At 47.0% G+C, this 15,035-nt stretch overlaps 1 protein-coding gene across 2 annotated transcripts in view; it reads left to right on the forward strand.

Moving 5' to 3' along the window:
- Nucleotides 1-15,035, forward strand: part of LOC135905985 (ATP-binding cassette sub-family C member 4-like) — a 547,697-nt gene that overhangs the window by 134,366 nt on the left and 398,296 nt on the right. For both annotated transcript variants that reach the window (XM_065437136.2, XM_065437137.2), the window contains exon 5: nucleotides 6,380-6,469. In XM_065437136.2, coding sequence (XP_065293208.1) covers nucleotides 6,380-6,469 — 90 coding nt within the window. The remainder of the gene's footprint in view (nucleotides 1-6,379; nucleotides 6,470-15,035) is intronic.

Here is a 15,035-nt window from a genome sequence, read left to right on the forward strand (position 1 = left end):
TTTCACTAATTAGCTTTATTTTACTAATTATTTATATAAACAAATTAATTTACCCCACATATTTGAATTACCAAATTGTAGGCGGTGTTTTTTAAAACTCCTACCCACTTGGAACAAATTCAGAAGAAGACACCAGTTTCGGTAAATGCCTTCAGAAACTTTGCGACAAATTGCATTGGTGTTGCAGTAACCTTTGACTTTCAACGTATAACATTCGTTTTTCTTTAAGTAAGTGGAACAACCGTGCATATTTGCCGCACTTTCATTGCGCTTATCTCGAAACTGCTGCCAGTTTCGAAATTCGTTCCAAGTGGATGTAGCCTTGTGAAATCCCGGCTTTGATTTGTGGGTTGTAATATTTGCGCTGAAGTAGTTAGTTTAAAACTTAATTACGAAACGGTCATTAATTAGTCTATTATTTATATTGATATGCAGTGAAAGTAATGACTTGCCCCGTTTGGTGTGTAACGACACCACGTATCCGAGCACACGGGGGTTGGAAACTACCGCGTCTAAGCGTGCGCGGCTTTGCCGTGTCCGGGGAAAAGGTGATCCTGGGTGTTGAGCCAATGCCGGGTGTTTTGACCTTCATGGCCCCTCGGCGGCGGCTACACACCTCTTTGTCGTCGGCTTTACGTAGACGGAACCCCGAGCCTGACCCACCCGGGGGAAATCCGTAGTTGCCTTTTCCTATTCTCCTCTACAATCTTCGTCGTTCTCTCTCGCCTTTCCATCTTTCCTGTATTCTCTTCACTTCTCTCTTCCGAGTTTCCCGGTGGCAAGAGTTAACCTTCTGTGGGCATCCAGTCTTGGTTAGGCTATATTTGGTTATAGGTAGCGATGTACGGCTGGCGTTGGCAGAGCTTTCTCTGGGGAAACTTCTATCACGTCCCCAGGTGGGGCTCCATGGTGGGTGGTCGGCCTCGCTGCCGAAAGCCCTATCTATGCTTATGGATAATGCTTTCCCTAACCTCCGTGATCGCCCTCAGAAACGAGGGCACACCGAAGATGTCTTCCAATTTTTCAGACGCCAAGTCCAGAACTTCCGTCGCTTCCATGTATTTCACTCTGAAAAACCAGACAAACCTGTGCAAATTGTTTCACTGTTTTTTGTTTCAAAGTCTTTGATTTAGGTTTTTGGCCCAGGTTATAAGGCGTCGAGGATGGCAAGCGGTGATCTCCTCTTGGAGCTCCGCGATCAAAAGCAATTCGAGAAACTGCCGAAACTAGTGTCATTTGGGGAGACTCAAGTAGCAGTAACCCCACACTGCACTATGAACACCACCAGCGGCGTTGTCTCGAGCGATGACTTGCTGGAGCTCACTGAGCCTGAACTCTTGGAGGGCTTCAGTGAACAGAATGTAATCAATGTCGAAAGAATTAAGATGAGGCGGGATGCCAAAAATCCAAACCAAGCACCTGTTAATCACCTTCGGTTCAAGCGTCCTGCCCGAGTCAATCGAGGCAGGGCACATCAAGCTCCGTGTTAGGCCACACGTGCCAAATCCTCTCAGATATTTCAAACGCCAGCGTTTCGGCCACAGTTCGCAGGGCGGCCGAGGCCGCCAAACTTGTGCGAAATGCAGTGCCCTTGAACACACCTCAGAAGTTTGCGAGAACTCTCTCCATTATGTAAATTGCGTTGGGGAGCACGCCGCCTACTCGCGGTCGTGACCATCCTGGAAAAAAGAAACGGAAATCCTAACAATTAATGCTAAGAAAAACATCAGCCTCAAGGGGGAGGCACGCAGGCGGGTATCCTACATTCCCAAGAACGCATTTGCCGATGTGACGCGTCAGGGAGCGGCGACACAACGGCTTCCGGCGGCCCACACGCAGTGAGCCGACGGTGACGCCATCCGGCCCCCCGGCGGCTACAGCTTGTGCTGTTCCGCCACCCCAGAAGAAGGGACCTTCGACCTCCCGGCAGGTGGGCTCAAAGATCTCGTCCAACGTGCCGAGGCCTTCACGTCATACACAGTGCTCGGAAAAGCGCGTGTTCAGTGCCTCGCAAGAGGCAACAGCCACCAACGCCTAAGGAGCAGCGAGCCTTTCTCGGTCGCTCCAAAAAAGACAAAACTCGGCGTCACGGCGCCTGGAAAGGGCTCGTGAGCTAATCCTCATCTCTTAAACATACAGCACACAACACATATACAATAATAGAGACAAATACTACAATGGAATGTTATAGGGCTGATGCACAACCTCGATAATGTTAGAGAACTTCTACCTAAATATAATTCAAAGTTGTCTCTGTGTTCAAGAGACTCACCTAAAACGCACACAAACTTTCTTCGTCAGTACGCCATCCTACGAAAGCCTGTAGCTTACCGCCATGTAGTTTTACAGACACCCCTTGTGGCAGTGGCAGTCAGAGGGGTCCTTTTGAATAGGTTGGTAACGGTTTGTTCCATATATATATGCCCTCAAACTATCACCTACAAAAAACAGATTTCTTTAACCCCATTATTCAGCTTCCAAAAACCTACATAATTGTGGGTGATTTTAGCGCCCACAACACGTTACGGGGAGACACGCGATGCGACGCAAGAGGGCGATTCATTGAGCATATTGTTCTTACATCTGGTGGTTGCTGTTTAATAAGAAGGAGCCGACCTATTACAGCATCCAACACAACTCATATTTGATAGATCTAGCAATATGCTCTGCTTCTCTTTTGCCTAATTTGGAATGGAATGTCATGCATAATCCCTTTGAAAGGGACCACTTCCCTGTAACCTTAAATTTAATAGCACCCCTATTGCAAAACTCAGTGCCACTGGGAACTAGTGCGCCGGAGTATGGGCCCAGCGCCACGCGCTGGATGCTGGGGCGCTGGGCAGGCGCGGCGTACTAAGAGGCGCTGGCTGCTCGTTCGAAAAACAGCGCTAGCGCGTTAAATACGTGGCGCCTGGAAGTATATATTTTTTGAATACAGAAAGCAACAAAGAGCGTTTTAAAGCAATAGAAAGAAACGAAAAAAAACCGTATTCGAGCATCCGACATGCAGACCCGAAGCCCGGTACTCTACCGCTACGCCAGGCCAACAGAAGAATATAAGTGGAGTATTTGCCATGTCAAAATCGAGAAGCAGTTTTAGTTTCGCAGAGCTACGTCTCGCACAGACATGGTAGATGCGCTATTTCCCAGCAACTAAAACTCACGCCTGTTCTACAAAGAAAAATTTACTCTCCGTATTCAGTAGCATGCTCGGAAGTTCCACAACATTGATTTTCACTTGTGATTGGTATTTTAACTTCGAAAAAAGTCCTACATGAACCGCCGACCCGGGACGCTGTATGGGCTGTTACTGCCGATTTTGATAGCCATATCTTGTTCTTCACGCGATGGATATGCAGCGTTTTCTTAGTTCAGTGATGCCTTTCAGTCAACATATCTATCTAGTCATACGTCTTCGTCAGAGAAGTGCATGCTAGTGCTTGGAGCCTTCGGCGATAGCACATATACGTGTGTTTATGACGCGTCACATCGGCGGTCATCGCTTCTTGTGCTGGCACTGTAGATATGAAATTTTTTTTTATTTAAGAGCACCGATGTGAAAGCTGAATTATAGGGTGATTTATCCTCGTTAGACTTCGTGATTCCTGTGCCTAGACGCGCCGATAGCGTGAAGACGGACTCGGCGGACACGGTACGCGCGGTGGGGTCCGATCGCGGCGCGGGGAGCTGGCGAAAGCTAAAATGAGTGTATTTGAGCCTCATAACTTTTTTTAGTACAATATGGAAAGTGTAAGCGCTCGAATCACCTCAGCTTTCTTACCGGTGCGATAATAGACGTCAGCCTAGCGCCACCTGCCGGTGCGAAGAGGCAGTAATTGAGTAGTGCCAAGACCGACTCCCTTACTAAGTTGCCTATGCAGCTAGCGACTATTCGACTAAACAACGATTCAACTATATTTTGGTCCATATTGCAGTGTTTTGCGCATTTAACACCCAGACAGAGAGCTCTGAATTTATCCGGTGCTCGGACGCGTCGCCGAACTGCTATAAAGCGCTTGCTGGCTCACTCGTCAGACTGATCGCGGAAACGACGGCAACCTCGATAGCTCCGCGCGCTACGAAGAAACGCCGCAATCGACGCTACTGTTGTGTTGTAAATTGCCATGAACGTGAAGGACTGAATAACAACGTTCCGTTTTACCGATTTCCAATGTGATCGTATAAAGGGGAAAGGCGAGAGCGCTGGATACCGGCCGTTGAACATGTTGGGTAATAGAATTACTTGCATTCCCCACAACACAGCGGCTCGCATGAGAATGTGCGATAATGTTGTTCTGCTGTAATTGTGCTACGTGCGTAGCCCTGGCGTAGTACCGCGGCAACCAAGCGAAACTCAAGAATCTGCAGTCACCACTTCGTTAGCAACAGAAAAAATAACGTTGCGAACCACCCTGCGTAAGTGCCATCGATATTTCCACCTGTTAACAGACGTCCGCCTCCGCTTGACTCAACAAGTAGAACGGACATATTGGACAGGTCAGTTTAACCAATCATTTGGTTCGTTTATAAATTCAAAATCCTCTTCCAGAGCATCGTTGTATTGCGAGCTCATTTCTAGTTTCGCTATCTTATATGTCCTGCGCCGATACAATTACAAGCGCGTTCTGCAATGTGCTGAGCCTGCTCGACTGCGTTTTTCAAATGTGAATAATACAGTAGCTGTAGGAGCACTGGGTGAGTAATTGCGAAGTAACGCACGTGTGTAAAAAAGTTGCGTTTATTTACATTCATTTGTGCGCGTGTGTTGCCCTGCGAGGCAGAAAGATGCGAGGCAGGCACTGTAGGAAGCTTACTTTCGTGATGTTCACACGCTGTGTGCTGCCCAATTTGAAATGCTTAGATTTCTATGCTGACATGCCTATAGACAAGCCTGATGCTCTCTGTACTTGTGAGTGGCAGCACGCCGAAATAACACCTGAGACTTCCTTTATATTGCACACGTACTTCGCCCTGCTGAGCTTCCTCCCTTTCCGAAGCGCGGATGGGCAGAAGAAGCTTTCCAGGTTCTTTATTGTGAGGAAACCGTGCCTCAACACAACCGCAAGAGGAGGGTCCATTGTGGCCTATGCACCTTCGCTTGCCGGACCGCTGTTCTTGCACTAAGTTCGCGCCAATGCTGCGATGGGGGCGCTGGTGACGGGTTTTTCCGTGCGCCACCTGGGTAGAGTCTGAGGTCTATATCAGTCAGCGATAGGCTCGAACTCGGGGTCCGTTCGCGCGCATGTGAACGACTTGCCATGTCACATCACCTACATAAAATTCATCACTCCACTGCGAAGTCATTAACACTGGCATGGTGCTCTTTGGTCATCCCTGGCCCTTGAGCCAACAAAACCACACATTCATTCAGTGATTACTTGTTTCGAGTATCGCAGCTCAATAACATTTGTGCTATGTGCCTCAGGCAATCTTTGAAAACTGTTCGCATTAAAATAAAACACCCTGCACGTTGACAGTACCGTGCTGCACGTGGGAAACTAAAATGGTTAACTGATATTTCGATTAGAGAATTGTGTAGCCTATTTGTTTACCCTGTTCAATATGCGGAACCCCGCCTCTTCAATCTACCTTATTTTTAATGTTGGGATATTTACCTTTCAGTGCAAGTGAACTAATACAGCTTTTGTATAGATGAGGGTGTTTCAGCTAACCACTTCTATAGCGTAAAAATTGCACGTCTGGGCTACAAAAACGCAAACACATTAGCACTGCATGTTTACTCTCCTCCGAGCAAACTAAATGATTTTACTATGACTTTAGGTTTTAATGAAGAAGTTGAATTGGTTTTTGTGAAATATCGAAGTAATATTTTTCTATGAATATAGCTGTTGTGGTTCCGCTTTTGTAAGACAAGAAAGAAAGCGCGCGAGATATAAAAAAAATTACCACGTGAGTGGGCTCTTACGCGTAGCTACATTAGCGTCCTCAAACATGCTACCAACGGACGATTGATTAAGCTGGCAGATTGGACGCATAAATAGGTCTTACGCTGTGGGGTTGGTATAAAGACAATGGTCTTCGCTTTCACTTGTGCCAAAATATCTTTGTTAAATCAAGTTATTAAAGCTACAATAAACACCACATGGCAAATACTGAAGTTCTGTCAGCGTTTCTGCTGTTGACAGACTGCGCAAATGATGAGGGGGGCTTGGCATTGGACGGAAACGCATCGTCGACAACTGTTGTTGCAATAGCCTATAATTCTTATTTGCACCCTTTTCAGTCTACCTAACGTCGATAAGTACTGACGCGTTGATGAGTGCTGCCTGCGAAAACACCACAATACATTTAGTAGGCCTGAGAGAGTAGCTGGGCGAGAGTCATCTGTACAGTACTTAACAACACATTTTTATTTCAGGCACTGCGTTTGAGCCAGGCAGCACTGTCAAAGACAGCCGTCGGACAAATGGTCAACCTGCTTTCTAATGACGTGAATAGGTTTGACCAGGTAAGGAGTAAAATTTTATTTTATTGGATTGGTTCTTTTCATTTTTTTACAAGGCGGAAGCACCCTGAAACATGTAGCTGCAGAAGTCGTAGCAGCCTGCAGCAGGTAATAAGCAAAATTCGCATGAGAATGGCGAAGGTGGTCTACTTTACTAATATAACACTTATATTATATATGTTTTATTATATTATATTAAATTATATTATATTATATTATATTATATAACACTTATATGTAAGAAGCGGAACAAAGTAGACGAATGTTTGGCATGCAACCTCCATGTCTTGTCGATCGGCTAGATATTGCTGCGGACGGTGGTTTATTTGCACTATTTACTACATGGAGACAATGTGACGGGCCACCACAAGAAAGAGGGAGCAGCACGTTGTGCTTTTGCTTCTCGGATACCCTTCAGCTGCTTTTTGTTCGGTATGAGTTCTTCGCCGTGCTCATGTTACTCTCCGTTGGCGGAAGCACCCACTCGGCGTTGCCGAGCGTGTCAGAAGGACAGCATACAGTGGCAGATTGTTAAAAGGTGTACGGAACGCGATTAAGGTTTAGGAATGCCGGATGTCTGCGACGGGATAAGCCAATTGGAACGAGGCATCAATGAAGCGATTCCATGCGCGGCGCTGATCACTTGGCCGCACATGCAATATGGGCCACTCTACTGCTAGAAGTGAAGCTTTGCGGAAGACCGACATGGATGCTGGACACAAAGGAAACAAATCTGGCTATGTACAGACCGGGTGGGCCTGTGCTGTCTATCGTGGTGAAACTACTGGTAGAGCTGTGAGAAGAAAATAGAGAGTAGGTTATTTGATCTGTATGGTCGTGGTGATGCTGTAGCACATCCAGCGTACTCAGGCCGATATTAGAGGCTCGCGGAAGACGGCAGTGTAGGGTTTTGTGGAGAAAAAAAGGCCAAGAGCCAGCGATCTCATGCCTGGAAGCGTTTATACTTAAATTATATCTACTTGAAAAGGCAAGGCAGTGTCGCAAACCTAGTGCTTGACGCACAAATTCACTGCCAGTATATTGGTAGCCTTTGGGTTCGGGCACTCTATCAAATCATTCGTGCGTCGATGGCAGGCCGATGTCAGCGTCTGATGCTGCGAGCTAGACTTTAGAATATCGACAATTGCTTCGAAAGCACGTCTCTAGCGTAGGATTTTTGAAGTTGGCGGGTAGCCTCGCGCTGGAGTATTGATGGAGTTGCAAATCTGAGACCCCAGTGGTTGGAAGCACGCGGATTGCAAACCACGCCACATAGTCTTTCGCGGTGGCAATTCCATTGTTTTCTGGAGATGACCAGCCAAACAGGCAAAGTAATGGAGATGATCAAGTTCCTTTCGTATCAGATGTCGAGAGCACGAACATGGCCAACAGGTGGGTATTTACGGCCTTGATAAAGGTCGAGGGAGCCCACGTAACGAGTAACTGAGAGGTGAGAATCGGCCGCTCCGAGTCGTATTGGGGCGTATGGGGGTGGCAGGTCAATGTGTCTTGCCATTTGCGCATTCTGAAGTCTGTGCAGGACAACCAGAGGAACGCCTGTAGGAGTAAAAGTGAGACAAATTTCATCATCATCATCATCATCATCATCATATCTTATGTCACCTACAGGACGAAAGCCTCTCCCTGCGATCTCTCTAAGGTGTTATCTCGGAATAGAAAAAAGTGGCGAGAAGCATCAAGCGCCTGTGAATTGACACAGTTGATTTTGTGTCGAGCTTCGTAACGGCGTTGTTCGTCAGAAATGTCAAAAAAGTTTCGTGATGACAAGAACTGAAAGGCTGGAGCTGCCCAGGACACGTTCGGGATGTCTATCGGGTAGTGGGTGAGGCAATCGACATCCTTATAAAAACAGCCAGAGTTCTAAAACGATAGCGTACGAGTATTCTTGAAGCCCACAGCGACCCGTGAGATTTCTGACGGACAAAACAAAGCAAAAAGCGCGGTCTTCACTGAAGGCGCGACGTCACGTATGTAAACAAAAGAGGGGTTCTCTACCGCGGACTCAGCTAGCTAACCGCGCACTTGGTTACACAACTAGCTCTGGCCGAGAGCGGCCCGCGACTGTGGGCCAGAAAACGCGACGCAAAGTAAGGCTCACGCGTACACTCGCCCCAAGCGGCTCCCACGCAACAAGGGCGCCTCGCGAACTTGGGGGAGCAAGCAGACACACAACCTTTCTCTTTGAAATGCCACTTTTCTCTCTGCGACACAGGCTACTGCACACCGTCAGGGTCGTAACACGCGGGACTCGGGGCGGAGAGAGATGCCTGCGGTCAGCGAAGGGGGGTCGAACCGGGGGTGGCGGCGAGGCTGCAGGCATGCAGCCCGCCGCTTGCGGGATTGTCTCCTCAATGTGTTCGAGGCACCTCGGTTTCCGAGAAAGACAGGACTTGGTAGTGATGGCGCCGTGTTCGTTGCTTACACGTAATTGAAGGGTCTGCCTGAGGGATAGCGGTGAAATTTGGCGACAGACTGTACGCTAGCGCTGCACTCTCTTTATGGTAGATTAGTTTTTTTTTTCACCAGAAGAAAGAAGCATGCGCGATAACACCTATAACGTTGCTGTCCACGTTGATGTAGGGTTGGTACAGAGCCCATGACAAGGTCACCTGCGTCAGTATGGACCTTCGCGATCCAAATTTATCAAAGCATATCCAGCAAAGGCTGGGAAGCAAGTAGCGGCAGCCAGTAGGTGAATGCTTGTTCACCGCCTGCTACTCCCTATAAAAAGAAAAATGATTGGATTTCTTGAAGCTAGGCCAGGGACTGTCATATATCTGCCAAGTGTCACAAAGTGAGGAGAAAAAGGAACAGGGAGCAATAAATTAGCACGCGTCTTTAGAGCAAAAGGGACTCAGAAATATATTGGAATAAAAATTTGGTTTGGCTGGTTGGCTCATTTTTTAAATATAGGCAGTGCAGTGCGGTGAAGCACACATGAACAATGAATAAGTAAACGGGACGGGCGCAGATAGAGAAAACAAATATTTACAAAAAGGTAGAGAGGCTGATCTCAGCTCTTCCTCTGTCCTGCTGCTCTACACTGTGGAAAAGAACTGGGAGGAAAAGGCTGGTGAATGATGATGGTCATATGGTAAGAAGGTGTGGCATCTCTAAAGCTATATAATGTGTGGCTATATAATGTGTGAAATCCTGTCAGCTGTACTGATTGTCAAGCTAAGTAAAAACGGGCACAAGGCTCAACTCGTGCAAATGGTCATGCGCAGCAGCTACAACGGGCATTTGGGCAGTCTGTGGAATCATGAAAGATGATAAGAAAGCGTATACTTAGATGTAGAAAAGAGCGTATCAGCTCCAAGAATGCGCCACATGCAGCGTGGCGTGATCAGGCACGGGCTGCCTCGGGCACGCATCGGGCATTTATAACCTGAAATAATACGCCCATTTCTTGGCCCATCCTCGATAACAGATATGATCCACGAATTGTAGGGGCGCAAAAATAATCACAACTCTTCGAACGATGGTCCAACTATAAACAGCTGCGACGTATTACCGCAACGCAGAAAGCAAGGCAACTTCTAGCTGGCAGCTACGGAACAATTCTTTTGTAAGCGCGAAATTCTGAAGCGTCTTCTGTTACGACTGCTTATTAGTTGCCAACGGAATAAGATGAATGTGCAGAAGACAAAGGTAAAGTTTGACAGTCTGGAAAGGAAAGAAGGATTTGTGATCCCCAGTAAGCTTCTACAGTCTGTGGAAGGGTATCTTTATCTAGATCAATCACTCACAGGGGACCCTGATCAGGAGAAGGAAATTGACTGAACAATAAAGATGGGTTGGAATGCCTACGGCCGGCGCAGCAAAATCCTGACTGGGAAAAAACCACTGTCGTTAAAAAGAAAAGTCTTAAATCCTTGCATTCTGCCGGTACTAACTTGTGGTGCAGAAACTTAGAGGTTAATAAAAAGCTCGAGAATGAACAAGGACCTCGATAAAAGCTATGCAACGAAAATTTTTAGGCGTAGTTTTAACAGACAGGAAGGGAGTGGTGTGAGAGCAAACGGGGAGCGCCGACAAGGGAATGAAGCTGGGATGGTCACACGTAATGCGTGAGGTGGATAACCAGTGGATAATTAGAGTTACAAAATGTTTCCCGCGGGAAGAAAAGCGTATTCGAGGATGACAGAAAATGATGTGGGTGGTAAAATTGGAAAACTTGCAGGCGAAAGTTGGAATTAGCTAGCGCAAGACAGGGGTAATTGGAGATCACTCCTTTCTGCAAGGGAAAGAAAAAGCAGGCTGCTGCTGCTGCTGCTTATGGTGATGATGATGGTTCCCGGTGACCAGAACCGGTAACGCACTCCCTCACCAGAGCAGGATTGGCCACCCTGGTGCAGTACTTGGCCACAACCTCCTATATGAACACAACAATCAAACCCCGGCCCTCAGTCCCCAGCAGCCGCGAAGCAACTGACCACGGCGGCGGTCAGACCTGCAACGCAGCAGAGGGTGCTAAGAATCACTGGCTCCGGACAGGCCGCCAATGGAATATGAACCTGGCAACGTTTAACGCTAGAACGTTATCTAGTGAGGCGAGTCTAGCAGTGCTATTGGAGGAATTAGAGGGCACTAAATGGGATATCATAGGGCTCAGTGAAGTTAGGAGGCCAAAAGAAGCATATACAGTGCTAAAAAGCGGGCACGTCCTGTGCTACCGGGGCTTAGCGGAGAGAAGAGAACTAGGAGTCGGATTCCTGATTAATAAGAATATAGCTGGTAACATACAGGAATTCTATAGCATTAACGAGAGGGTGGCAGGTCTTGTTGTGAAACTTAATAAGAGGTACAAAATGAAGATTGTGCAAGTCTACGCCCCTACATCCAGTCATGATGACCAGGAAGTCGAAAGCTTCTATGAAGACGTGGAATCGGCGATGGGTAGAGTGAAAACTAAATACACTATACTAATGGGCGACTTTAATGCCAAGGTAGGCAAAAAGCAGGCTGGAGACAAGGCAGTGGGGGAATATGGCATAGGCGCTAGGAATAGCAGGGGAGAGTTATTAGTAGAATTTGCGGAACAGAATAATATGAGGATAATGAATACCTTCTTCCGCAAGCGGGATAGCCGAAAGTGGACGTGGAGGAGCCCGAACGGTGAGACTAGAAATGAAATAGACCTCATACTCTGCGCTAACCCTGGCATCATACAAGATGTGGACGTGCTCGGCAAAGTCCGCTGCAGTGACCACAGAATGGTAAGAACTCGAATTAGCCTAGACCTGAGGAGGGAACGGAAGAAACTAGTACCTAAGAAGCCAATTAATGAGTTAGCGGTAAGAGGGAAAATAGAAGAATTCCAGATCAAGCTACAGAACAGGTATTCAGCTTTAACTCAGGAAGAGGGCCTTAGTGTTGAAACAATGAACGACAATCTTGTGGCCATCATTAAGGAGTGTGCAATGGAAGTCGGTGGTAACTCCATTAGGCAGGATACCAGCAAACTATCGCAGGAGACGAAAGATCTGATCAAGAAACGCCAATGTATGAAAGCCTCTAACCCTACAGCTAGAATAGAACTGGCAGAACTTTCGAAGTTAATCAAGAAGCGTAAGACAGCTGACATAAGGAAGTATAATATGGATAGAATTGAACATGCTCTCAGGAACGGAGGAAGCCTAAAAACAGTGAAGAAGAAACTAGGAATCGGCAAGAATCAGATGTATGCGTTAAGAGACAAAGCCGGCAATATCATTACCAATATGGATGAGATAGTTCAAGTGGCTGAGGAGTTCTATAGAGATTTATACAGTACCAGTGGCACCCACGACGATAATGGACGGGAAAATAGTCTAGAGGAATTCGAAATCCCAAAGGTAACGCCGGAAGAAGTAAAGAAAGCCTTGGGAGATATGCAAAGGGGGAAGGCAGCTGGGGAGGATCAGGTAACAGCAGATTTGTTGAAGGATGGTGGACAGATTGTTCTAGAGAAACTGGCCACCCTATATACGCAATGCCTCATGACCTCGAGCGTACCGGAATCTTGGAAGAACGCTAACATAATCCTAATTCATAAGAAAGGAGATGCCAAAGACTTGAAAAATTATAGACCGATCAGCTTACTGTCCGTTGCCTACAAACTATTTACTAAGGTAATCGCAAATAGAATCAGGAATACCTTAGACTTCTGTCAAGCAAAGGACCAGGCAGGATTCCGTAAAGGCTACTCAACAATAGATCATATTCACACTATCAATCAGGTGATAGAGAAATGTGCGGAATATAACCAACCCTTATATATAGCTTTCATTGATTACGAGAAAGCGTTTGATTCTGTCGAAACCTCAGCAGTCATGGAGGCATTACGGAATCAGGGTGTAGATGAACCATATGTAAAAATACTGGAAGATATCTATAGCGGCTCCACAGCCACCGTAGTCCTCCACAAAGAAAGCAACAAAATCCCTATCAAGAAAGGCGTCAGGCAGGGAGATACGATATCTCCAATGCTATTCACAGCATGTTTACAGGAGGTATTCAGAGGCCTGGAGTGGGAAGAATTGGGGGTAAAAGTTAATGGAGAGTACCTCAGTAACTTGCGATTCGCTGATGATATTGCCTTGCTTAGTAACTCAGGGGACCAATTGCAATGCATGCTCACTGACCTGGAGAGGCAAAGCAGAAGAGTGGGTCTAAAAATGAATCTGCAGAAAACTAAAGTAATGTTTAACAGTCTCGGAAGAGAACAGCAATTTACAATAGGCAGCGAGGCACTGGAAGTCATAAGGGAATACACCTACTTGGGGCAGGTAGTGACGGCGGATCCGGATCATGAGACGGAAATAATCAGGAGAATAAGAATGGGCTGGGGTGCGTTTGGCAGGCATTCTCAGATCATGAACAGCAGGTTGCCATTATCCCTCAAGAGTAAAGTATATAATAGCTGTGTCTTACCAGTACTCACCTATGGGGCAGAAACCTGGAGGCTTACGAAAAGAGTTCTACTCAAATTGAGGACGACGCAACGAGCTATGGAAAGAAGAATGATAGGTGTAACGTTAAGGGATAAGAAAAGAGCAGATTGGGTCAGGGAACAAACGCGAGTTAATGACATCTTAGTTGAAATCAAGAAAAAGAAATGGGCATGGGCAGGGCATGTAATGAGGAGGGAAGATAACCGATGGTCATTAAGGGTTACGGACTGGATCCCAAGGGAAGGGAAGCGTAGCAGGGGGCGGCAGAAAGTTAGGTGGGCGGATGAGATTAAGAAGTTTGCAGGCACGGCGTGGCCACAATTAGTACATGACCGGGGTTGTTGGAGAAATATGGGAGAGGCCTTTGCCCTGCAGTGGGCGTAACCAGGCTGATGATGATGATAATGATGATGATGGTTCCATTTGCCTAGACAGGCTTTTATGGTCACATGATTAGAATATAGTGCGCTAGAGGTTCTGTGTTCTAATATGGGCCGTTAGAATATTTTATTTATGTTCATTTATATACATATATACCCATATGTATAAGGAACATCAAGGCTAGAGCGAAAATTTGTCTAAGGCGTTCATGTAACTGCTTTTGCAATAAAATTACAATAGACGAAAACAAATGTGGGCTCTGAATTGCTTCTAGAGTGGTAGTGAGGTAAGAATAACGTTGGCTCCAAATGGCCTAGGGATACTCAAGTTTTGGGCCAACTAATAAGAGAGAAGTTTCACCTGATGGATTTTATAAAGCAGCACGAAACATGCATACGCGGTGTTACGTATTCGACGGCTAGACGCCGAGGGCAGCAGGATGACCGGCCCAAGGAACAGACGACCCACGCAGCGCCAGGAAGACCTTTACTCGGTCGGTGACGCGCTTTTTGAACGCTAAGGAGCCAGTCAGTGAGTGGCAAAAGAAAGGAAGATATCGTGGAAAGCGGTGCAATCTTAATTGAAGATTACAACGTAGAATGCGACCAGCACTGCGAATGTTACAGCTCGGCCAAAGCTACCCTCTCCGGAAGGCATTCAAGAGGATTCTTGAACAACTGAAGGCGGGAGCAGGTGGGCAACGAAGCTTGTCTTCCTGGCGCTGCCTGGGTCGTCTGCTCCTTGGGCCAGTCGTCCTGCCGCCTTCGGCGTCTAGCCGTCGAATACGCAACAGCGGTGGCGCTGGGGACTTGTTAATAGTAGAGTTACTGCAAGTAAGGTCGTTGCGAAAGTGGACTCATGTATGCATTCTTTTTGTTTAGTGAAACGCGTGGGCGTTTGTATTCTCTTGGATTATCTCTGTGTTTGTGGATTTACTGCCTTGCAATGTTGCACTGTTGGCTCGCACCCGAGTTGCTTCCTAAGAAAGCTTGCATAGCCTGCTTTCGGAAGGCGGTGGTGAGGCGCAGTTCGGTGGAAAAGGCAGGGTTCCTCGCGCACTGCTTTTTGCGAGCACCATAAATCGCGCAGCGCACCATTAGCGGTATCTGGAGAAGGGAGTATTTGGGGAGTTTTTTTGTCGGGAGCGAAGTGGAACGGGCAGCTGGTGGCGCCCCCCGATGGTGTGACATATAGAACCCTGACACATTGTCCAGGGGCTGGGGGTGAGAATG

The sequence above is a fragment of the Dermacentor albipictus genome, chromosome 1 (assembly GCF_038994185.2).
Source record: "Dermacentor albipictus isolate Rhodes 1998 colony chromosome 1, USDA_Dalb.pri_finalv2, whole genome shotgun sequence".
Lineage (NCBI taxonomy): Eukaryota > Metazoa > Arthropoda > Arachnida > Ixodida > Ixodidae > Dermacentor > Dermacentor albipictus.